The sequence below is a fragment of the Ovis canadensis genome, chromosome 4 (assembly GCF_042477335.2).
Source record: "Ovis canadensis isolate MfBH-ARS-UI-01 breed Bighorn chromosome 4, ARS-UI_OviCan_v2, whole genome shotgun sequence".
NCBI lineage: Eukaryota > Metazoa > Chordata > Mammalia > Artiodactyla > Bovidae > Ovis > Ovis canadensis.
In genome coordinates, this window is record NC_091248.1 from 26,819,043 (window position 1) to 26,839,481 (window position 20,439).

General features: G+C 37.2%; 1 protein-coding gene and 1 pseudogene across 19 annotated transcripts in view; one reads left to right on the plus strand and one right to left on the minus strand.

The window, feature by feature from the left end:
* The window catches only part of PPP1R9A (protein phosphatase 1 regulatory subunit 9A), a 342,780-nt gene that overhangs the window by 200,686 nt on the left and 121,655 nt on the right, over positions 1-20,439 (plus strand). For all 19 annotated transcript variants that reach the window (XM_069587440.1, XM_069587435.1, XM_069587443.1 and 16 more), the window contains exon 5: positions 9,192-9,296. In XM_069587440.1, coding sequence (XP_069443541.1) covers positions 9,192-9,296 — 105 coding nt within the window. The remainder of the gene's footprint in view (positions 1-9,191; positions 9,297-20,439) is intronic.
* On the minus strand, positions 10,916-11,815 carry LOC138439153 (nascent polypeptide-associated complex subunit alpha-like; annotated as a pseudogene).

Here is a 20,439-nt window from a genome sequence, read left to right on the forward strand (position 1 = left end):
GTTGTGGATGTGTGTGTGTGCTCTTAGTCATATCTGACTCTTTGTGACCCACGTGGACTTGTGCCTGCCAGGCTCCTCTGTCCATGGGATTCTCCAGGTGAGAATACTGCAGTGGGTTGCCATTTCCTACTCCAGGGGATCCTCCCGACCCAGGAATTGACCCCGCGTCTCGTGCATCTCCTGCGTTGGCAGGCAGGCTCTCAAGCGCTGTGCCACCTATCAAGCCCCTAGAGTAGTCTCCTGCACCCTCGTTAAGATTGAATATCGTGTTATAAAATTTTGAAGAATTTGATACTTTCTTGTTTTTAAGTTGTTTACTGGACAGTTATATTTCTTTCTTGTTCTACAAAGTATTTTCAGTGTGCTTTTTTTCCTGCTGCCTTTTTTACTACTGTGTTACCATCTGTTCTTCTAGTGCTAATTTCTACAAATAAGTAGTCCATGCCACTGATTCGACTTCTTAACTGTAGTGAACTTTCTCCTGTTTCCCCACTCTGATAACAAAAAGTGATCAAGTATAATAGACAGAATTAAAGTGAAACTTTAAACAACATAGTAAAATTCTATATTTAGTTTCTAGCCTTAATTTTCTATCAAATTTATTGCTTTAAAATTATTTACCTCCTTTTTGAGACATCCAAGTAACATTTCTTAGGCCTTATCTTAATCTTCTCAGTGTCGTTATAGTCATTCATTTCAATGAGATCCATGTCCATTTCCGTGATGTTTGTTTGTTTGTTTGTTTTTATTGGTGTGTGTGTTTGTGTGTGTGTGCATGTGTGTGTGTGAGAGAGAGAGAGGGAGAGGGAAAGAGACTTTCCAGGTTCTCCTTCAGTATAGATCCTCCTACTTTCACCCTGCATTGAAAGAATGTTTCTCTTCCAAGGGAGCATCTTGAACTCATTTTTGTATTCAAGCCATTTTTTAAATGGCTCTATATGAATTAGTCCCAAACTTGTATCCCAGTCTTGGTGCATGTAGAACTTACTCATTTATTTCACGTATGACTTATGATTATCTAATATTTATCATAAAATAAAGTGAATTTCTCTTTTCTTTGATCTGAACATGCTGTTTTCTATGTTTATTCTGTTTTTCATGGCTTTAGATATAAACTTCCTAGTCATATTTTGTTCTTTCATTTTGCCCATTAATATCTTACTTTCTTGTGTATATATATATATATATATATTGTCCCTCAGATTCTTTTTTCCACTGTTTTAATTTATTAACTAAAGGATAATTGCTTTACAGAATTTTGTTGTTTTCTGTGAAACCTCAACATGAATCAGCCATAGGTATATACATATCCCCTCCCTTTTGAACCTCCCTCCCATCTCCCTCACCATCACACCCCTCTAGGTTCATATGGAGCCCTTGCTTGAGTTTCCTGAGCCATACAGCAAATTCCCGTTGGCCATCTGTTTTACATGTGGTAATGTAAGTTTCCATGTTGCTGTTTCCATGCATCTCACCCTCTCCTCCCCTCTCCCCACCTGCATAAGTCTGTTCTCTATGTCTGTTTCTCCACTGTTGCCCTGTAAATAAATTCTCCAGTACCATTTTGGTAGATTCCACGTATGTTAGAATACGAAAGTTATCTTTCTCTTTCTGACTTATTTCACTTAGTTTGATAGGTTCTAGGTTCATCCACCTCATCAGAACTGACTCAAATGCATTTCATTGTATGGCTGAGCAACATTCCGTTCTGTATCTGCACCACTTCTTTATCCATTCTGTAGCTTCTCTATCCATTCGTCTGTCAATGGACGTCGAGGCTGCTTCGGTGCTCCAGCTATTGTCAGTAGTGCTGCAATGACAGATGGGATGCACGTGTCTCTTCCAATCTCGTTTCCTCAGGGTGTATGCCCAGGAGTGGGGTTGTGGGCTCGTATAGTGGTTTTATTCCTAGCTTTTTAAGGAATCTCCGTACCATCTTCCATAAAGGCTGTATCAATTTACATTCCCACCAGCAGTGCAAGAGCGTTCCTTTGCTCCAAATGCTCTCCAGCATTATTGTTTGTAGACTCTTTGATCATGGCCATTCTGATTTGTTGGAGGTGATATCTCATTGTAGTTTTGATTTGCATTTCTCTAATAATGAACGATGTTGAGCATCTTTTCATAAGTTTGATAGGCATCTGTATGTCTTCTTTGGAGAAATGTCTGTTTAAGTCTTTTTCCCACTTTTTGATTGAGTTGTATGTGTATTTTGGAAATTAATCCTTTGTCAGTTGTTTCATTTGCTATTATTTTCCTCCCATTCTGAGGGCTGTCTTTTCACCTGGCTTATAGTTTCCTCTGCTGTGCAAAAGCTTTTAAGTTTAATCAAGTCTCACTTGTTTACTTTTGTTTTTATTTCTATTACTGTAGGAGGTGAGTCATAGAGGATCTTGCTTTGATTTATGACATCAAATGTTTTGCCTATGTTTAAGAGTTTTATAGTTTCTGGTCTTGCATTTAGGTCTTTAATCCATTTTGAGTTTATCTTTGTGTATGGTGTTAGGAAGTTTTCGAATTTCATTCTTTTACATGCAGCTGTCCAGGTTTCCCAGCACCATTTCTTGAAGAGGCAATCTTTGCCCCATTGTATAATTCTTTCCTCTTTTGTCAAAAATAAGGTACCCATAGATGTATGGGTTTACTTCTGGGCTTTCCATCTTGTTCCGTTGGTCAATATTTCTGTTTTTTGGCAGTACCATACTGCCTTGATGACTGTAGCTTTGTAGTATAATCTGAAATCAGGAAGGTTGTTTCCTCCAGCTCCATTCTTCTTTCTCAGGACTGCTTAGGCTATTCAGGGTCTTTTGTGTTTCCATATGAATTGTGAAATTTTTTGTTCCAGTTCTGTGAAAATTGCCATTGGTAATTTGATAGGAATCTCACTGAATCTGTAGATTGTGTTTGGTAGTATCGTCATTTTCACAATATTGATTCTTCCTACCCAGGAACATGGGATATCTCTCCATCTGTTTCTGTTGGCTTTGATTTCTTTCATTAGTGTCTTATAGTTTTCTGTGTACAGTTCGTTTGTCTCCTGAGGTAAATTTATTCCTAGATATGTTAATGCATTTTCTTGGAATGGTGAATGGGATTGATTCCTTAATTTCTCTTTCTGATTTTTCATTGTTAGTATATAGAAATGCAAGTGATTTCTGTGCATTGATTTTTGTATCCTGCAACTTTGCTGTATTCACTGATTAGCTCTAGTAATTTTCTGATACTATCTTTAGGATTTTCTATGTACAGTATCATGTCATCTGGAAACAGTGAGAACTTTACTTCTTCTTCTCTGATCTGGATTCCTTTTCTTTCTTTTCCTTCTCTGATGGCTGTAGCTAGGACTTCTAGAACTATGTTGAATAATAGTGGTGAAAGTTGACACCCTTGTCTTGTTCCTGATCTCAGGTGGAATGCTTTCAGTTTTTCACCATTGAGAATAATGTTTGCTGTAAGCTTATCATATATGGCCTTTACTATGATGAGGTAGGTCCCTTCTATGCCCATTTTGTGAAGCATTTTAATCATAAATCGGTCCTGAATTTTGTCCAAGGCTTTTTCTGCATCTATTGAGATGGTCGTATGGTTTTTATCTTTCAATTTGTTAGTACAGTGTATCATATCGATTGTTTTTTGTACATTGAAGAATCCTTGCATCCCTGGAATAAACCCAGCTTGCTCATGGTGTATGAGCTTTTTGATGTGTTGCTGAATCCTGTTTGCTGAAATTCTGTTGAGGATTTTTGCATCTATGTTCATCAGTGACACGGCCTGTAGTTTTCTTTTTTGTGTGCTGTCTCTGTCTGGTTTTGGTATCGGGTGATGGTGGCCTCGTAGAATGAGTTTGGAAGTGTTCCTTCCTCTGCAATTTTTTGAAAGAGTTTTAGAAGGATAGGCATTAGCTGTTCTTTAAATGTTTGATAGAATTGTCCTGTGAAGCTACCTAGTCCTGGGCTTCTGTTTTTGGGGAGATGTTTGATCACAGCTTCAATTTCAGTGCTTCTAATTGGGTTGTTCATAATTTCTACTTCTTCCTGGTTCAGTCTGAACTTTTCTAAGAATCTGTCCATTTCTTCAGGTTACCCATTTTATCGTCATACAGCTGTTCATAATAGTCTTTTATAATCCTTTGTATTTCTGCATTGTCTGTTGTATCTTCTCCTTTTTCATTTCTAGTTTTGTTGATTTGATTCTTCTCTCCTTTTTGCTTGGAGGCCACAAAGCCACTTTCACTTTGAAACAGAATATCCATTTCTAACCTCTACCCTGACCTAGCCTCCCATCTTGCAAGCATGGTGAACATTAAGAATGAATAAGGAAGATGGATGACCTAAGCTATAGAGTCCAGACCTTGGTAGCAAACAACTCCATATTTACAAAACCAGAAAAGATGTCAGATATCCTCATTCTGATGTGTATTTTCAAAGAAACCCAATAAAAATCTTAGGAGTCTTCTTTTTTGTGGGAAAAAAAGAAGAAATTGACTAGCTGGTTCCAAAATGCATATAGAAACATAATGGACCTAGAATACCAATTCTGTAAAAGAATAAAGTTAGAGGACTGACCTTACCTGATTTTTCTCAAGACTTACTACAAAATTTCTATAACCAAGGCCATATGATATTGGTATAAAAATTGAAACAGATCAATGGAGTAGAATAGAAAGTAAGAATAGACTGAAACAGATATAGTCAGTTGACTTTCAATTAAAGTGCTATAATAATTCAGTGGTAAGTGTATAATCTTTTCTACAGATAGTGCTGTAAGGATTAGATATCCAATATTCTGTAATAACCTAAATGGGAAAATAATTTGAAAAATAATAGGTACATGTATATATGTGTATGGTTGAATCACCTTGCTGTACACCTGGAACTAATACAACATTGTTAATCCACTATACTCCAACATAAAATAAATTTTTTTTAAAAAGTAGATATCCATATGGAAAACAAAACAACTAAACCACACACCTTATCTTACACCATATACAGATTAACTCAAAATTATAGATCTAGGCATCAGAGTTCCATGAAAAACTAAGAGAATACATGGGTGAAAATATTTGTGTCCTACCATTAAGCAAAGATTTTTGAGACAGGACATAAAGCATGGACTTTTAAAGAAAAAAGTAAACTTTATTAAAATAAAAACTTTTGTTCTTTAAGAGGCATGGTTATGAAATGATGAAGGGAATCTATATAGACAAGAAGAAAATATTTGTTAAACATTCATGTGAGGATTTGCATCAAGGGTGTGAAGAAAACTTACAACTCAGTAACAAAAAACCCACAAATAAAAATAATTGTATTTCAAAAATACAAATGAAAGATTTGTGTAGTTGTTTCAAAGAAAATATATATGAATGTTCGATAGCATATGAATATTTGTTCAACATCATTAGTCCTTAGAGAATACAGATTAAAACTGTAGTGAGATACCATACCTACTAGAATGGCTGAAGTTGAGAATGCTGACAGTGTAAAATGTTAGCAAGGATATGGAGAAATGGAACACTCATTCATAGCTTGTGGGAACATAACATTTTACAGGCACTTAGGAAATAGTTTGGCAGTACTTTTGAACATATACTTAACCTTTCAAGCCAGCAGTTCTACTTGTTGATAATTTCCAACAAAAATGAAAATGTATTTCTACATAAAGTCTTGTATGGTAACTTTATTTATAATAGACAAAATTGAGGGGGAAAAAATGTCTGTCCTATACTTTACTCTGTATCTTCTGAATGAGAATTTTGCAAGAGGTGCAACTTGAGAAATTTTAAATTTTCAGAATGACTCCGTTGTCCCATTGCATTTAGGCAGTTTGAGAACCAGTGCCCTAGACGATCCTATCCAGTATGGTCAGGCCTCTGGCAGCTCATATTGTACTTCTGTGCAGATTTGAAAAACATAGCTTTCCCTCCTCCCTCCCCTTTAGGCACCTGTCAACTGCATGTAGAGATTTGCTTCTTCTGGACTTCATATAAATGGAATCATATAGCATGTGATCTTTTGTGACTGGCTTTTTTCACTAGTATAATGTTTCCAAGGTTTATTCATGTTGCAGCATCTATCACATTTCATTTCCAAATAATATTCCATTGAGTGCATATTTCATATTTTGTTTATTCTGGTACCAATTGAGGGATATTTGGGTTGTTTATACTTTTTGACTATTATGAATAATGTTGCTTTGAATATTCATATGCAAATTTTGTGTGAACACATTTTCATTTCTCTTGAGTATATAGTCAGGGGTGGAATTTCTGACTCATATGGTTACTCTGTGTTTAACGCTTTGGAAAACTACTGGATGGTTATAGTGTTACCTGTAATGTATGTGGATTACAGTGTCTCCACATCTCATGAAGACTTCTTGTTATTTTTTTTTGATTCAAGTATAGTTTGATTTATAATATATTAATTTTGGGTGTACAACACAGTGAATCAATATCTTTATAGATTATGCTCCATTTAAAGTTACCATCTGTCTTTTTCTTAATATATGTACTGGAGTGTCGTTGATTAACAGTGCTGTGTTAGTTTGGGGTACTATCTGTCTTTTGATCATAGTCATCTTAGTAACTGTGAAGAGATATCTTACTTTAGTTTTGATTTGTAGTCCCCTGATGACTAATGGTGTTGAGCACCTTTTATATATGCTTATTTGCCTTTTGTGAATCTTCTTTGGAGAAATGCCTATTCAGATCCTTTGCTCATTTTTTTAAGTTGAGCTATAATTGACATATAACATTATATTAGTATCTGATATATAACGTAATGATTTGATATTTACATACATTGTGAAATGATCACCTCAAGAAGTCTAGTTAACATCCCATCACCAGATGTTTTTCTTGTGATGAGGATGTTTAATATCTACTATCTTGACAACTTTCAAATATGCAATACAGTATTATTAACTGTAGTCACCACATTGTACATTATATCCCCATGACTTATTTTATAGCTGGAAGATTGTATCTTTTGACCCCCTTCTCCCTTTCTGCCCATCCCCAACCCCCATCTATGACAGTCATCTGTCTGTCTATATGAGCTGGTGGTTTTTGTTTGTTTTGTTTTGTTTTTTAGATTCCCCATGTAATTCTATGTCTGACTTACTTTTAAGTTGGATTGTCATTTTAATATTGGGTTGTAACTGTTCTTTATAATAGTCTAGTATCACCCCCATGTAAGATATATGATATATAAAAATTTTCTTCCAATCTGTGAATTATTGCAAATTAAAACAGTGAGAAATACTACTGGACACCTAGTCGACTGGCCAAAATCTAAAATATGTACAATGCTGATGAGAATGTGATGTAAAAGGAGCTTCCATTCATAATCTTCTGCTGTGATCATTTCAAGCTTTGTGCAGATTGCACATGACTTCTTAACCCTCTCATGACTTTAGTTTATCCGGTGTCCTTCTCATCCTTTACCCCTAAATGGAGGAGCATAAAAGCATTTTTCAAATACATGAAGGGCTATCATAGTAAAAAGAATTGACTCATTCTATGTAACTCTAGTAGTAGAAGATTACACTCTTTTTAAATTATCTTTTGAATAGTCCTTTAAAACTGAGAGAGTTTTGTCAAAATGCAGCACATTTTATGGTGTCTTTTTGGCCCCAGATGGTATAAACCAAGGCAAATAAAAATTACTTCTTTAAACCTTCATCAACTTGCTATACGCATTCAAGTTTTGATCATCATTATGTTCTTTCATATGCTAAAACAGGGTGATACATTTGGACTAGCCTGTTCTTTTCTTAAAATACAAAAATTCCTTCCATTACCTTATTTACACGATTTTATTTTTTCTTTCATTGTTGTTGTTGCCATAGTCTTAATTATCCATTTAAAATTTAACTTGTTGCCTACTTAACTGACTTCTAGTAACAGCCCTCACTGGTAGCTTGGAAGTTGGTAATAATCACCTGTCATACACAAACAATTTAGCAGACCACCAAACAGCATTTTCTGTAGCCACTATACTATACTATAAAATAGCCATTATACTATTTTTATATCTTCTTAATGTGCCACAATAAGCACATTCTTTAACACAAGGAGAGTTGTGTAGTTTAAAAGCATCATGGCCAAGATTTTAGAAATAACTAAGAATCTTGGAAATCATGTTTTAAGCTGGCACTCTATAAAACATCATTACTGTTGATGTAAAAGTTTGTTAGTATTATGATTCAGTTTAGTTAAACATATATATTTTTTTCTTTTTAAACTTTATGTAGGAATATTGTAATCTATCTGGTCAGTCTCAGAATTTTAGGAAGTTCAGATTAACTGGTCTCCTTATGAAAATATAAAGCCACACCTTTATAAAATCATGGAGAAAACTTTGTTGTTGTTATTCAGTTGCTAAATTGTGTCTGACTGTTTGTGACCCCATGGACTGTAGAACATTCCAGAGTTTGCTCAAGTTCATGTTCATTGAGTTGGTGATGCACCCTAACCGTCTTATCCTCTGCTGCCCTCTTCTCCTTTTGCCTTCAATCTTTCCCAGTATCATGGTCTTTTCCAATGTTACTTTAAACCAGAATTATTAAATTAGTCTTATTCATCCAAAGACTCACTTTTTCACTTTTATTACATGAACTTGGTCTCATATGAAAAAACTTCTAAGCTTCTAGCAGAATCTCCAAGAAGGATTTTTTTCTTAAATGTCTAGTACATTGAAACTCTCATTAGGTACTAGAAAAGAAAATTTATGAAAGTGATTACTATTCTCTATGAACCAATTAGATTATCACTCCTTTAATTTCAGAGGCTTTATAATCCAATTTATTAAGACCTTTCTAAGTTAGGAACATACTTTGTATTCACGTAGTGAGATCATGGCTTCTCTCAGTTACTACAGCACAGAGAACTTGTAGCTTCAGTTCTGCGACCTCAGGAACAAGTTAAGTAATCCAAGAACCACAAAAACGCACTGGTCAAGATTTCCAAGGGCTTTTTCCTTTCTAGGGTTCATGAAATTTTCTTTTAATGAAATGGTTTGAGCTCCCAAATAGACAAAAACCTTTGACAAAGATCTGGAGCTTGGAGACAAATTTTTGAATCAGTAAGAGTATCTTAAAAATAAAATATTTTGTCAACTCATTTTTTGCGAGTGGGAACATATTATCAGTAAAACTAATTGTGGGTAATTTTTTCCCTTTTCCCAAAGAATACAAGTCAATGACCAGATTGTGGAAGTGGACGGCATCAGCTTGGTGGGTGTCACACAGAATTTTGCTGCAACAGTTCTAAGAAACACCAAGGGCAATGTCAGGTATGTGACTTGAGTTATATGCAGTTTGATTACTTGATATTTTGTTGAATTTTAGTTGATATAATTACCAGAAGAATTTTATCTAAATACTAAAAACTTGTCTTTAGTTTAAAATTTTTCCTTCTTTATTGTATTAGTTCATGTAAGTTAAGACTAAAAATTATATTAATAATATTCTAGAAAGACATGAAGATATGAAATATATAGTATCAGTATAGTTAATTGCTGAGCTGTGTTAGTGTTTTTCATTGCTAATATAGCAATAATTTCAAGGAAGATAGAATTTCTCAGTAAATATGAAGTTAGGCCCCAGATCCCTTCAATAAAATCAGTTATGCAGTAAATTGAAATGATTATACATATATCCAGTGATACATGTTACTTAAGACAAGTAGGCGGAATGATTTAGGTTGATAAATGCATTTTTAAATCTCTTTCTTGTTTTAAAGAATGGCAAGGCTACTCTTTGATAAACTATAACTTTTCCAACTTAATAGGACAGACTATACATTATTTGGAACCTTATATTTATATCCAGCCCTGATGTCCTAAAATTTATAGTCTGGAAAACAAAGTAGTTTTGTGCCAACTAAAGTCAAGGTTTTAATAAATTTTAATTTTGGTCACAGGGTACTTATTTTTTAATGTAGTATTGCTTATGCCTTGTACTTTTCCATAAATCCTATAAAGAAGCACGTAAGGAGACATTATTTACTGTGTATAATTATGAGTGTATTTTAGTGTTATCTTCGAAATGAAACTGCCAAATATTTTGAAAATATTGATGAGTTAATATTTCTAAAAAGAGAGTAATATTAGTATTTTATTGCAGCATATTTTATGTTGCACAAGCATGGGTTTATATTTTATAATTTATATTTTTCAATTGGAAAACATCCTTTAATGATGTAGGGAATGTTAACCTAAATGACTTCTATTGGTGCTATGTCAATGATTCAAGAATACGCATCATCCTAAGAAAAGCATGTAAAATAATTAGAAAGAGTACAGGGAAAATTTGGAGCTGCATGGGTGGGTCCCTCAGTAAATGTGATTGTCTCTGCAGAATTGCTGTCTGTTCTTCAGACAGCGCTTTTCTGCCAGTGTAGAACTTGGTTTTGAAGCTGCTCATTATGTTTTCGCAGTGAATGTTAAAGTGAAATAAGTAAGAAATATGTTCAACTTACAGGAACATTTCTCAGTTGGAAAAAAGTTTGTAGTTACATAGATTCATAGCCACCCCTTTCTTTCCCTTCATAACTTTGTACTCACTTCAAGCCTTGTACAGATGGCAAATGGCTTCTTAATTGTCTCATGATTTCAGTCTTTCCCTTCTTTAATCTGTCTTCATCTTTACCTGTAATGGAAGAACATAAAAGCAGTTTTTAAGTAAAGGCCTATCATGGAAAAAGCAATTGGCTCATTCTACATAACTTGAGAGGTAGAACTAAGACTTGTGGAGAGAAATAATAATTCTTCCTTTGTTATGTCCCTCTTGTCTTAATTTTTTTTCTTCCAACAAGAAGCCATAACTTTATTAATAATAGAAACAATACAAATTTCCAGCCCAGCTTCAGTTACTCTTTTGAAACACCAAAAAAAGTCCTCTTTTCCGGTGGTTACATTGTTAATTCCATAACAGCATTTACGGTATCATTGCTATTGTTCTTCAGGGCTCCGACTGCCTTTGCTCTGGAAATGTTTGCTTGTGACATGACCAGTTCTATGTCCTTAACTTCCACACCGGTTTCATCAACCTCTCCTCTTGTACAGTTGGAGTCTGTATGTTTTCTTGAATGTTTGAGACAGCTTCACAATGGCAACCCACTCCAGTACTCTTGCCTGGAAAATCCCATGGGTGGAGGAGCCTGGTAGGCTGCAGTCCATGGGGTCGCTAAGAGTCAGACATGATTGAGTGACTTCACTTTCACTTTTCACTTTCATGCATTGGAGAAGGAAATGGCAACCCACTCCAGTGTTCTTGCCTGGAGAATCCCAGGGATGGGGGAGCCTGGTGGGCTGCCATCCATGGGGTCGCACAGAGTCGGACATGACTGAAGTGACTTAGCAACAGCAGCAGCAGCACGTTGAACTTGGAATTTCTCAGCAGCTGCTAATTGTGCTTGGTGAGATAAATCCTCCATCTTGGCTTTCCCCCAAATTATGTAGGTATCTAGGCTCTTGTATACATCTGCTTTTGTGATGACAAAAAGGAGATTGTTAGATTTCCAGATATTGACTCTATTAACCCCTGTAACCTCTTGAAGACCCAGTTTGGACATTGACGTCTGTGCCTTCTTTTCCCTTCTGCTCTGTTTTGCTTTACTGACCGGTTCTTCACCGATTTCATCCGCTGCTGCCAGCTGGGCCTGTTGTTTGGTTGCCTGTGTAGAATCCTATTCCTCAAGCTCTGGTACTGATTCATTACTATCAGTTTCTGTCCCAGACTCTGTCTCAGCCTAGGGCTGTGGTAACTCCTGTTCTTTAACAAGGATGGTTTCTGTGGCTCCACTGGGCATTTTGTTCGGGGCATGCGGGTGTTGATGTTTGGCAAAAACCAACACGACTCTGTAAAGCAATTATCGTTCAATTAAAAAATAAACTTATTTAAAAAATATGGGGACAAAAAGAGAACCCTTCTCCGCTTTAGAAAGCTTCAGTGGCCCTTCATTCTGTGCAGAATCTAAGGTCTTTTTAATAAAAAACCTTTCACCCCCCCCAGGCTTATCACTTGTGCTGCTCTGTGTTTAGTTGCTCAGCCATGTCCGACTCTTTGTGACCCCATCGGCTATAGCCCGCCAGGCTCCTCTGTCCATTGGGATTTTCCAGGCAAGAATACTGGAGTGGATTGCCATACTCTTCTCCAGGGGATCTTCCCAACCCAGGGATCGAACCTAGGTCTTCCACACTGTAGGCGGATTCTTTACCAGCTGAGCCACCGGGGACGCCTGTCTCAATGCCTGCCTCTCCCTATATTCGTGCTCTAGCATGGTATGACTAGAGTAGCCATCATCCTTCAGACATGGAGTATGGATTCTCTCTTCCATTCTTTCTGTTTAAAAGACTTATCTTGAAGACTGTATTTCAGCTCCTTTGCCCTCTAAGAAACCCTCCTTTCTCTCCCTGTTTCCTAGTGATCTCTTCTTCCTAGTAATATTCATCATTCATGCCACTTTTTTTACCTCAAGGTTACAGAACATGCTACATTAATTTTTTAAGGGCGTGTATTTAGTTTTCTCATTTAATTTGTAAAAATCTTAATATCAAAATGGAACCCTTAGCTTCCTTTATTCCCTCAAATTATTTAACCCTAGGTTTAGATTGATGTTTAACTCAGGGTCTTAATTAATTGAATGTAAGTAAAAAGACTTTTCTGATTTTAACTTATTAGAAATAACACCTGAATCCTCTGAATTTATTTTAGTTGGTAGTTCTTTATAAGATATTAATACAAAAGTGAAAAGTGAAAGTGAAGTCACTCAGTCATGTCTGACTCTTTGCGACCCCATGGACTGTAGCCTACAAGGTTCCTCCATCCATGGAATTTTTCAGGCAAGAGTACTGGAGTGGGTTGCCATTTCCTTCTCCAGGAGATCTTCCTGACCCAGGGATGGAACCTGGGGCTCCTGCATTGCAAACAGACGCTTTTACGGTCTGAGCCACCAGGGAAACCAAAAATGGGATGCCAAAGTTAGACATATATTTTTAATGAACTTTTTTAAACTGAGGGTTTAAAGCATGTGTGGTTCTATATTTCTTATTTGTTGGGAGCTAGCTATCACATTTACTGTTTCCTAAAATTTACTTTTTGAAAAGGATATCTAAGAAATCACTAAATTAATTTGAATATTTCAAACTCCTAAGTACAGATCAGGAACGAAGGTATGAAACTCATGGCTGTGAGAGCCTGGAAGGAGAAAGACAAGAAACTAGTAGTGATAAGGAAGTTGAGGCCGAGATTTGGACATAATTATATTTTAAGCACTGAAGATTGATTTTGTAACTCATTTCCTGGAAATGCGTATGAAATTGGTGCCGTCATTTGGATATAAATCAAAATGACACAGTGAAATTCTGTTGACTTCACCCACAGTTACAGAGAATACTTTTATCTGAGCTTAGTCTAATTACTTTATTAAACTTGGAGTTGCTGTACCTGAGTTTATGAACTAATAAGTCCTAATGAAAGCCTCATAGAAGTACCATTTTTGACATATTAGAGAAATTATAACACAAATATTTTTAATATGATAAGTTCCAAGGGCATATATATATATATGTATATTTATCAGTCTTACATCATTTATATGAATTAAAGCCTATTAGGCCACTGTGAAGAAGTGGTTCAGTTCAAACCAGGCCATATTCCAGGAGGATTAGAAGCTCAGGGATGGCTCAGAGTATTGGAAGAACATTAGTATTTCCTCAGTTTTATTGATAGCATTTAAAACTAAGTAATCCTAATAAAATCATGGTGAGTACTATACTAATCATGTTAATACAGTTCAGTTAATTGCTCAGTCATGTCAGACTCTGAGACCCCATGAACCACAGCATGCTAGGCCTCCCTGCTGCTGCTGCTGCTGCTGCTGCTGCTAAGTCACTTCAGTTGTGTCCAACCCTGTGCGACCCCATGGATGGCAGCCCACAGGGCTACCCTGTCCCTGGGATTCTTCAGGCAAGAATACTGGAGTGGGTTGCCATTTCCTTCTCCAATGCATGAAAGTGAAAACAGAAAGTGAAGGCGCTCAGTCGTGTCCAACTCTTAATGACCCCATGGACTGCAGCCCACCCGGCTCCTCCGTCCATGGGATTTTCAAGGCAAGAGTACTGGAGTGGAGAGGTCTCCCTGTCCATCACCAACTACCGGAGTATACCCAAACTCATGTCCATTGAGTGGGTGATGCCATCCAACCATCTCATCCTCTGTAATCCCCTTCTCCTCCTGCCCTCAGTCTTTCCCAGCAATCAGGGTCTTTTCAAATGAGTCAGCTCTTCGCATCAGGTGACCAAAATATTGGACTCTCAGCTTCAACATCAGTCCTTCCAATGAACAGCCAGAACTGATCTCCTTTAGGATGGACTGGTTGGATCTCCTTGCAGTCCAAGGGACTCTCAAGAGTCTTCCCCAACACCACAGTTCAAAAGCATCAATTCTTCGGCCCTCAGCTTTCTTTATAGTGCAACTCTCACATCCATACATGACTACTGGAAAATCCATAGCCTTGACTAGATGGACCTTTGTTGGCAAAGTAATGTCTCTGCTTTTTAATATGTTGTCTAGGTTGGTCATAACTTTCCTTCCAAGGAGTATGCGTCTTTTAATTTCATGGCTGCAGTCACCATCTGTAGTGATTTTGGAGCCCAAAAAAATAAAGTCAGCCATGTTTCCACTGTTTCCCCATCTATTTCCCATGAAGTGATGAGACTGGATGCCATGATCTTAGTTTTCTAAATGTTGAGCTTTAAGTCAACTTTCTCACTCTCCTCTTTCATTTTCATCAAGAGGCTCTTTAGTTCTTCTTCACTTTCTGTCATAAGGGTGGTGTCATCTGCATATCTGAGGTTATTGGTATTTCTCCCAGCAATCTTGATTCCAGGTTGTGCTTCTTCCAGTCCAGCGTTTCTCATGATGTACTCTGCATATAAGTTAAATAAGCAGGGTGACAATATACAGCCGTGATGTACTCCTTTTCCTATTTGGAACCAGTCTGTTCTTCCATGTCCAGTTCTAAGTGTTGCTTCCTGACGTGCATACAGATTTCTCAAGAGGCAGGTCAGGTGGTCTTGTATTCCCATCTCTTTCAGAATTTTCCACAGTTTATTGTGATCCACACAGTCAAAGGCTTTGGCGTAATCAATAAAGCAGAAATAGATGTTTTTCTGGAACTCTTTTGCTTTTTTGATGACCCAGCAGATGTTGGCAATTTGATCTCTGGTTCCTCTGCCTTTTCTAAAACCAGCTTGAACATCTGGAAGTTCACGGTTCACGTATTGCTGAAGCCTGGCTTGGAGAATTTTGAGCATTACTTTACTAGCGTGTGAGATGAGCGCAATGGTGTGGTAGTTTGAGCATTCTTTGTCATTGCCTTTCTTTGGGATTGGAATGAAAACTGACCTTTTCCAGTCCTGTGGCCACTGCTGAGTTTTCCAAATTTGCTGGCATATTGAGTGCAGCACTTTCACAGCATCATCTTTCGGGATTTGAAATAGCTCAACTGGAACTTCATTGCCTCCACTAGCTTTGTTCATAGTTATGCTTTCTAAGGCCCACTTGACTTCACGTTCTAGGATGTCTGACTCTAGGTGAATGATCACACCATCATGATTATCTGGGTTGAAGATCTTTTTTGTATAGTTCTTCTGTGTATTTTTGCCACCTTTTCTTAATATCTTCTGCTTCTGTTAGGTCCATACCACTTCTGTCCTTTACTGAGCCCATCTTTGCCTGAAGTGTTCCCTTGGTATCTCTAATTTTCTTGAAGAGATCTCTAGTCTTTCCCATTCTATTGTTTTCCTCTATTTCTTTGCAGTGATCGCTGAGGAAGGCTTTCTTATCTCTCCTTGCTGTTCTTTGGAATTCTGTATTCAAATAGGTATATCTTTACTTTTCTTCTTTGCTTTTGGCTTCTCTTCTTTTCATAGCTATTTGTAAGGCCTCTTCAGACAGTCATTTTTCTTTTTTGCATTTGTTTTTCTTGGGGATGGTCTTGATCCCTGTCTGCTTTACACTCACGAACCTCCATCCATAGTTCATCTGTCTATCAGATCTAGTCCCTTAAATCTGTTTCTCCCTTCCACTGTATAATCATAAAGGATTTGATTTAGGTCAAGTCCGGGAGTTGGTTATGGACAGGGAGGCCTGGCGTGCTGTGGTTCATGGGGTCACAAAGAGTCAAACATGAGTGAGCGACTGAACTGACTGACCAACTGATACCTGAATGTTCTAGCGGTTTTCCCCACTTTCTTCAATTTAAGTCTGATTTTGGCCATAAGGAGTTCATGATTTGAGCAACAGTCAGCTCCCAGTCTTGTTTCTGCTGACTGTATAGAACTTCTCCATCTTTGGCTGCAAATAATATAATCAGTCTGAACTCAATGTTGGCCATCTGGTGATGTCCATTTGTAGAGCCTTTTCTTGTGTTGTTGGAAGAGGGTGTTTTCTATGTCCAGTGTGTTCTCTGACAAAACTCTATTTGCCTTTGCCCTGCTTCATTCTGAACTCCAAGGCCAAATTTCCCTGTTACTCCAGGTGTCTCTTGACTTCCTACTTTTGTATTTTAGTCCCCTATAATGAAAAGGACATCTTTTTTGTGTGTTAGTTCTAAAAGGTCTTATAGGTCTTCATAGAACCCTTCAACTTCAGCTTCTTCAGCGTTCCATAGACTTGGATTATGGTGATATTTAATGGTTTGCCTTGGAAACGAACAGAGATCATTCTGTCGTTTTTGAGATTGCATCCAATTACTGCATTTTGGACTCTTTTATTAACTGTGAAGGCTACGCCATTTCTTCTAAGGGATTCCTGCCCACAGTAGTAGATATAATGGTCATCTGAGTGAAATTCACCCATTCCAGTCCATTTTAGTTCACTGCTTCCTAGAATGTCGACTTTCTCTCTTGCCATCTCCTGTTTGACCACTTCCAATTTGCCTTGATTCATGGACCTAACATTCCAGGTTCCTATGCAGTATTGCTCTTTACAGCATCGGACCTTGCTTGTGTCACCAGTCACATCCACAACTGGGTGTTGTTTTTGCTTTGGCTCCATCCCTTCAATCTTTCTGGAGTTATTTCTCCACTGATGATGTTAATTTCTTTAAGTAATTGATTAGAGAATGGTCTTATAGGACTCAAATAGTTTATGTTCAGAAGTGACATAACACAACCACAGTAGGCTGAGAAAGATAAGCATTGAAGGAATGGGTATGGAGGAATCACACACAGTCTTCCTTTTCATCCGTCTACTGGATTTCACAGGACTTTTTGATCTCCAGATTTTAAACTACTGTGGGTACGGGCATGGTACCAAGAAGCCCAAAGGTAATGTGTGGTATGTGCTCTCGTATGGTTAAGGTTTCAGTTACCCCTAATCTGCAGATAAAAGGAAAATTACAGTGAAAATCTCAGTAGACTTTTTTGGAGAAATTAATATTTTTTACAAAGAACAAAGTTGAAGGACTTCTACTGTCTGAAAACTACACTAGTCAGAGTAGTCTGGTTTAAGCATAAGGATAAAAATATAGATTAATGGAACAGAATAGACAATTTCAATATAGACCTGCACAGACAGAACAATTGATTTTTGACAGATGTACCAAGGTAATTCAGTGGGGGAAATTGCAATCTTTTAAAAAAATAAATGGTGCTGGAACAATTGGATAACCACATGGAAAAAAATTACCTTCTTCCTATGGTGTGTACAAAAATTAACTCAAGATTGATCATAGGCCTTAGTGCAACAGTTGAAACCAAAAAGTTTCTAGAAAGCAGGCAAAAAGCTTTATGATCTTGGGTTAGTGAAAGATCTTTTAGCATGCAAAAGCAAGAAATATAAGGAAAAAAATGAGAAATGAAACTATCAAAGTTTAAAACATTTGTTTGAAAAATACTCTGCAGACTAACATTTCCAAAATAGTTATCTAATAAGAGAGTGTTAATTAGAAGATACGAAGAACTCTTGGTAATTCAATCAGAACATGTATGTGCATCCCTGATGGCTCAAAGAGTTAAGAATCCTGCTGCAATGCAGGGGCCCCGAGTTAGATCCCTGGGTCGGGAAGATCCTCTGGAGAAGGGAATGGCTACCCACTCCAGTATTCTTGCCTGGGAAGTCCCATGGACAGAGGAGCCTGGCCAGGTATAATCCATGGGGTCGCCAAAAGCTGGACACGACTGACTGACACTTTCAGTTTCAAGAACATATACAACCCTATTCAAAACCTACAGATCAATTAACAAGATAACTTCACCAAGGAAAGATAAAGCACCTGACATGCTGCTCAACTCTTAATCATTGGGAAAATGCAGATTAAATCCACAGTGAGATACAACTACATACTCACTAGAATGGCTGAAATTTAAAAGACCATACTACTGTGCACTGACGAGGATGTGGAGCAACTTTAACATCCATTCATTGTTGACAGGAATTCAGAATAACACAATCACTTTGCAGAACTGTTTAGCAAGTTCTTATAAAGTTAAACATACACTTGTACCAGCCAGCAGTTCTACTCCCAGCTATTTACTCAAGAGCAATAAAAACAAATACCTACCCAAAGGCTCACACTCGCACCTTCATAGGAGCTTCATTCCAAAAGCTCCAAACTGGAAAGAACTGAAATATCCTTTAACTGATAAATGGATTTACAAATTGTATTATATTCCATACACTGAAGTATTTCTTAGCTGTAGAAAGGAATGAATATATATTTGTTTATATATTAAATGAATGTATATGCCAAAATATTTAACACCATGTATGACTCTGAAAACTATTTATATTGAGTAAAAAGCGAGACACAAAAGGCTTTACACTGCCTGAATCCATTTAAAATGCACTGAAGAAAAAGGGAACATTTGTGAGGTGACAAAATGTACTCTGTTGTGCTTGTTATACAACTGTATACATATGTATCAAAATGTATCATACAATTTAAGGTTGGTAAATTTTGTTGTAAATAAATTTGACCTCAGTAAAACTGATTTTTTTAATGTGTGATAATAGAGTTAACTTTAAAAGTGCTATGCTAACTAATTATATTGAAGTGATGGTGATTTATAAAGGAGGATCATGTTTATTTAAGAAAGGCAGTCAATTTCATTAGCAATATGTACATTTTATTGTGCTTTATACTTTTATTTTAAAAATATTTTGTTATTGGGTTCTTACTAGAAAAATATATATATCTATATAAAATTCTTTATGTCTGGACTTTTTTCCTTATTCAAACATGGACTTGCAACATAACTTTTAGGAAATCAAGCTTTTGGGTCGATAGCTTTAACTGGGACTTGACTGTCTTATTTACTACTATGTGCCTGGCATAGTTGGTGTACCTATTGTTGCATGACATATTACTCCCCAATTTATCGACTGGGAACAACAAACTAATTATCTCATAGTCTCTGCGATCCACTTCCCAGCATTCCTGTGAGAGCCTCTCTACAGAGATCCATCACAGCATGGAAACTAGATTCCCCAGAGGGAGTGATCCAGGGAGTAGCCAAGATGCAGTCTTCATTTTTCATTTTGCTGAAGTGGCGTCCCATCAGTTCCGTATTTCATGTGACGAAAGTAGCCCAGCAAGTGCTCCCCACACTCAAGGCGAGAGAACCCCACAGGACAAGAGTGTGAGAGTACAGAGAGCACTCGAATCCAGCTGAGAGGCTGCCTGTTATGTGTGGTCAGTGACTAGCTGGACAGAACTAGTTGTGCAGATGGATGGATAGGCAGACAGATGAATGTTATTCCGTAATATGTGTTGATGTTGCATACCCTCCCTTAAGAAGAACCCTAAAGACCTTGAGACATTTTAAGAAAGACTGACCTTTGGATGGTGAGAGGTCTAAATATTTTTCCTTCTATATATGAAAGATTCTAAAAACTTTTGCCTAAAAAACAGAAAACGTTTGAAAGACGTGGTAACAATTGTAAAGCATTTGAAAGAATGAACTCTGGAACGTGGATTGCATGTGTGCTGGGTAGCTTCAGCCATGTCTGACTCTTTGCAACCCTATGAACTCTAACCTGCCAGGCTCTCTGTCCAAGGGCTTCTCTAGGCAAGAATACTGGAGTGGGTTGCCGTGCCCTCCTCCAGGGGATCTTCTCCACCCAGGGATCACACCTATGTATCTTATGTCTCTTGCATTGGCAAGTGGGGGTCTTTATCACTAGTACCACCTGGGAAGCCCAGAACGCAGATTAGCTGGTGTTTTTAACTCCAGACAGGCTTCTTTGTGCTGAAAGGAAGCTGTTATAGGAAAGTGATGCTATAGTAGAAATTGTGCTTCTGTATGAGAAATTTCTAATAAATTGAATGTTTGCTTGTCAGCACCATTCACATTAAATTTTAAATGCTTTCTGGCAAGTACCTGCTACTTATCCTCAATCACTAGGCATTCATCATGCTTTTATCTC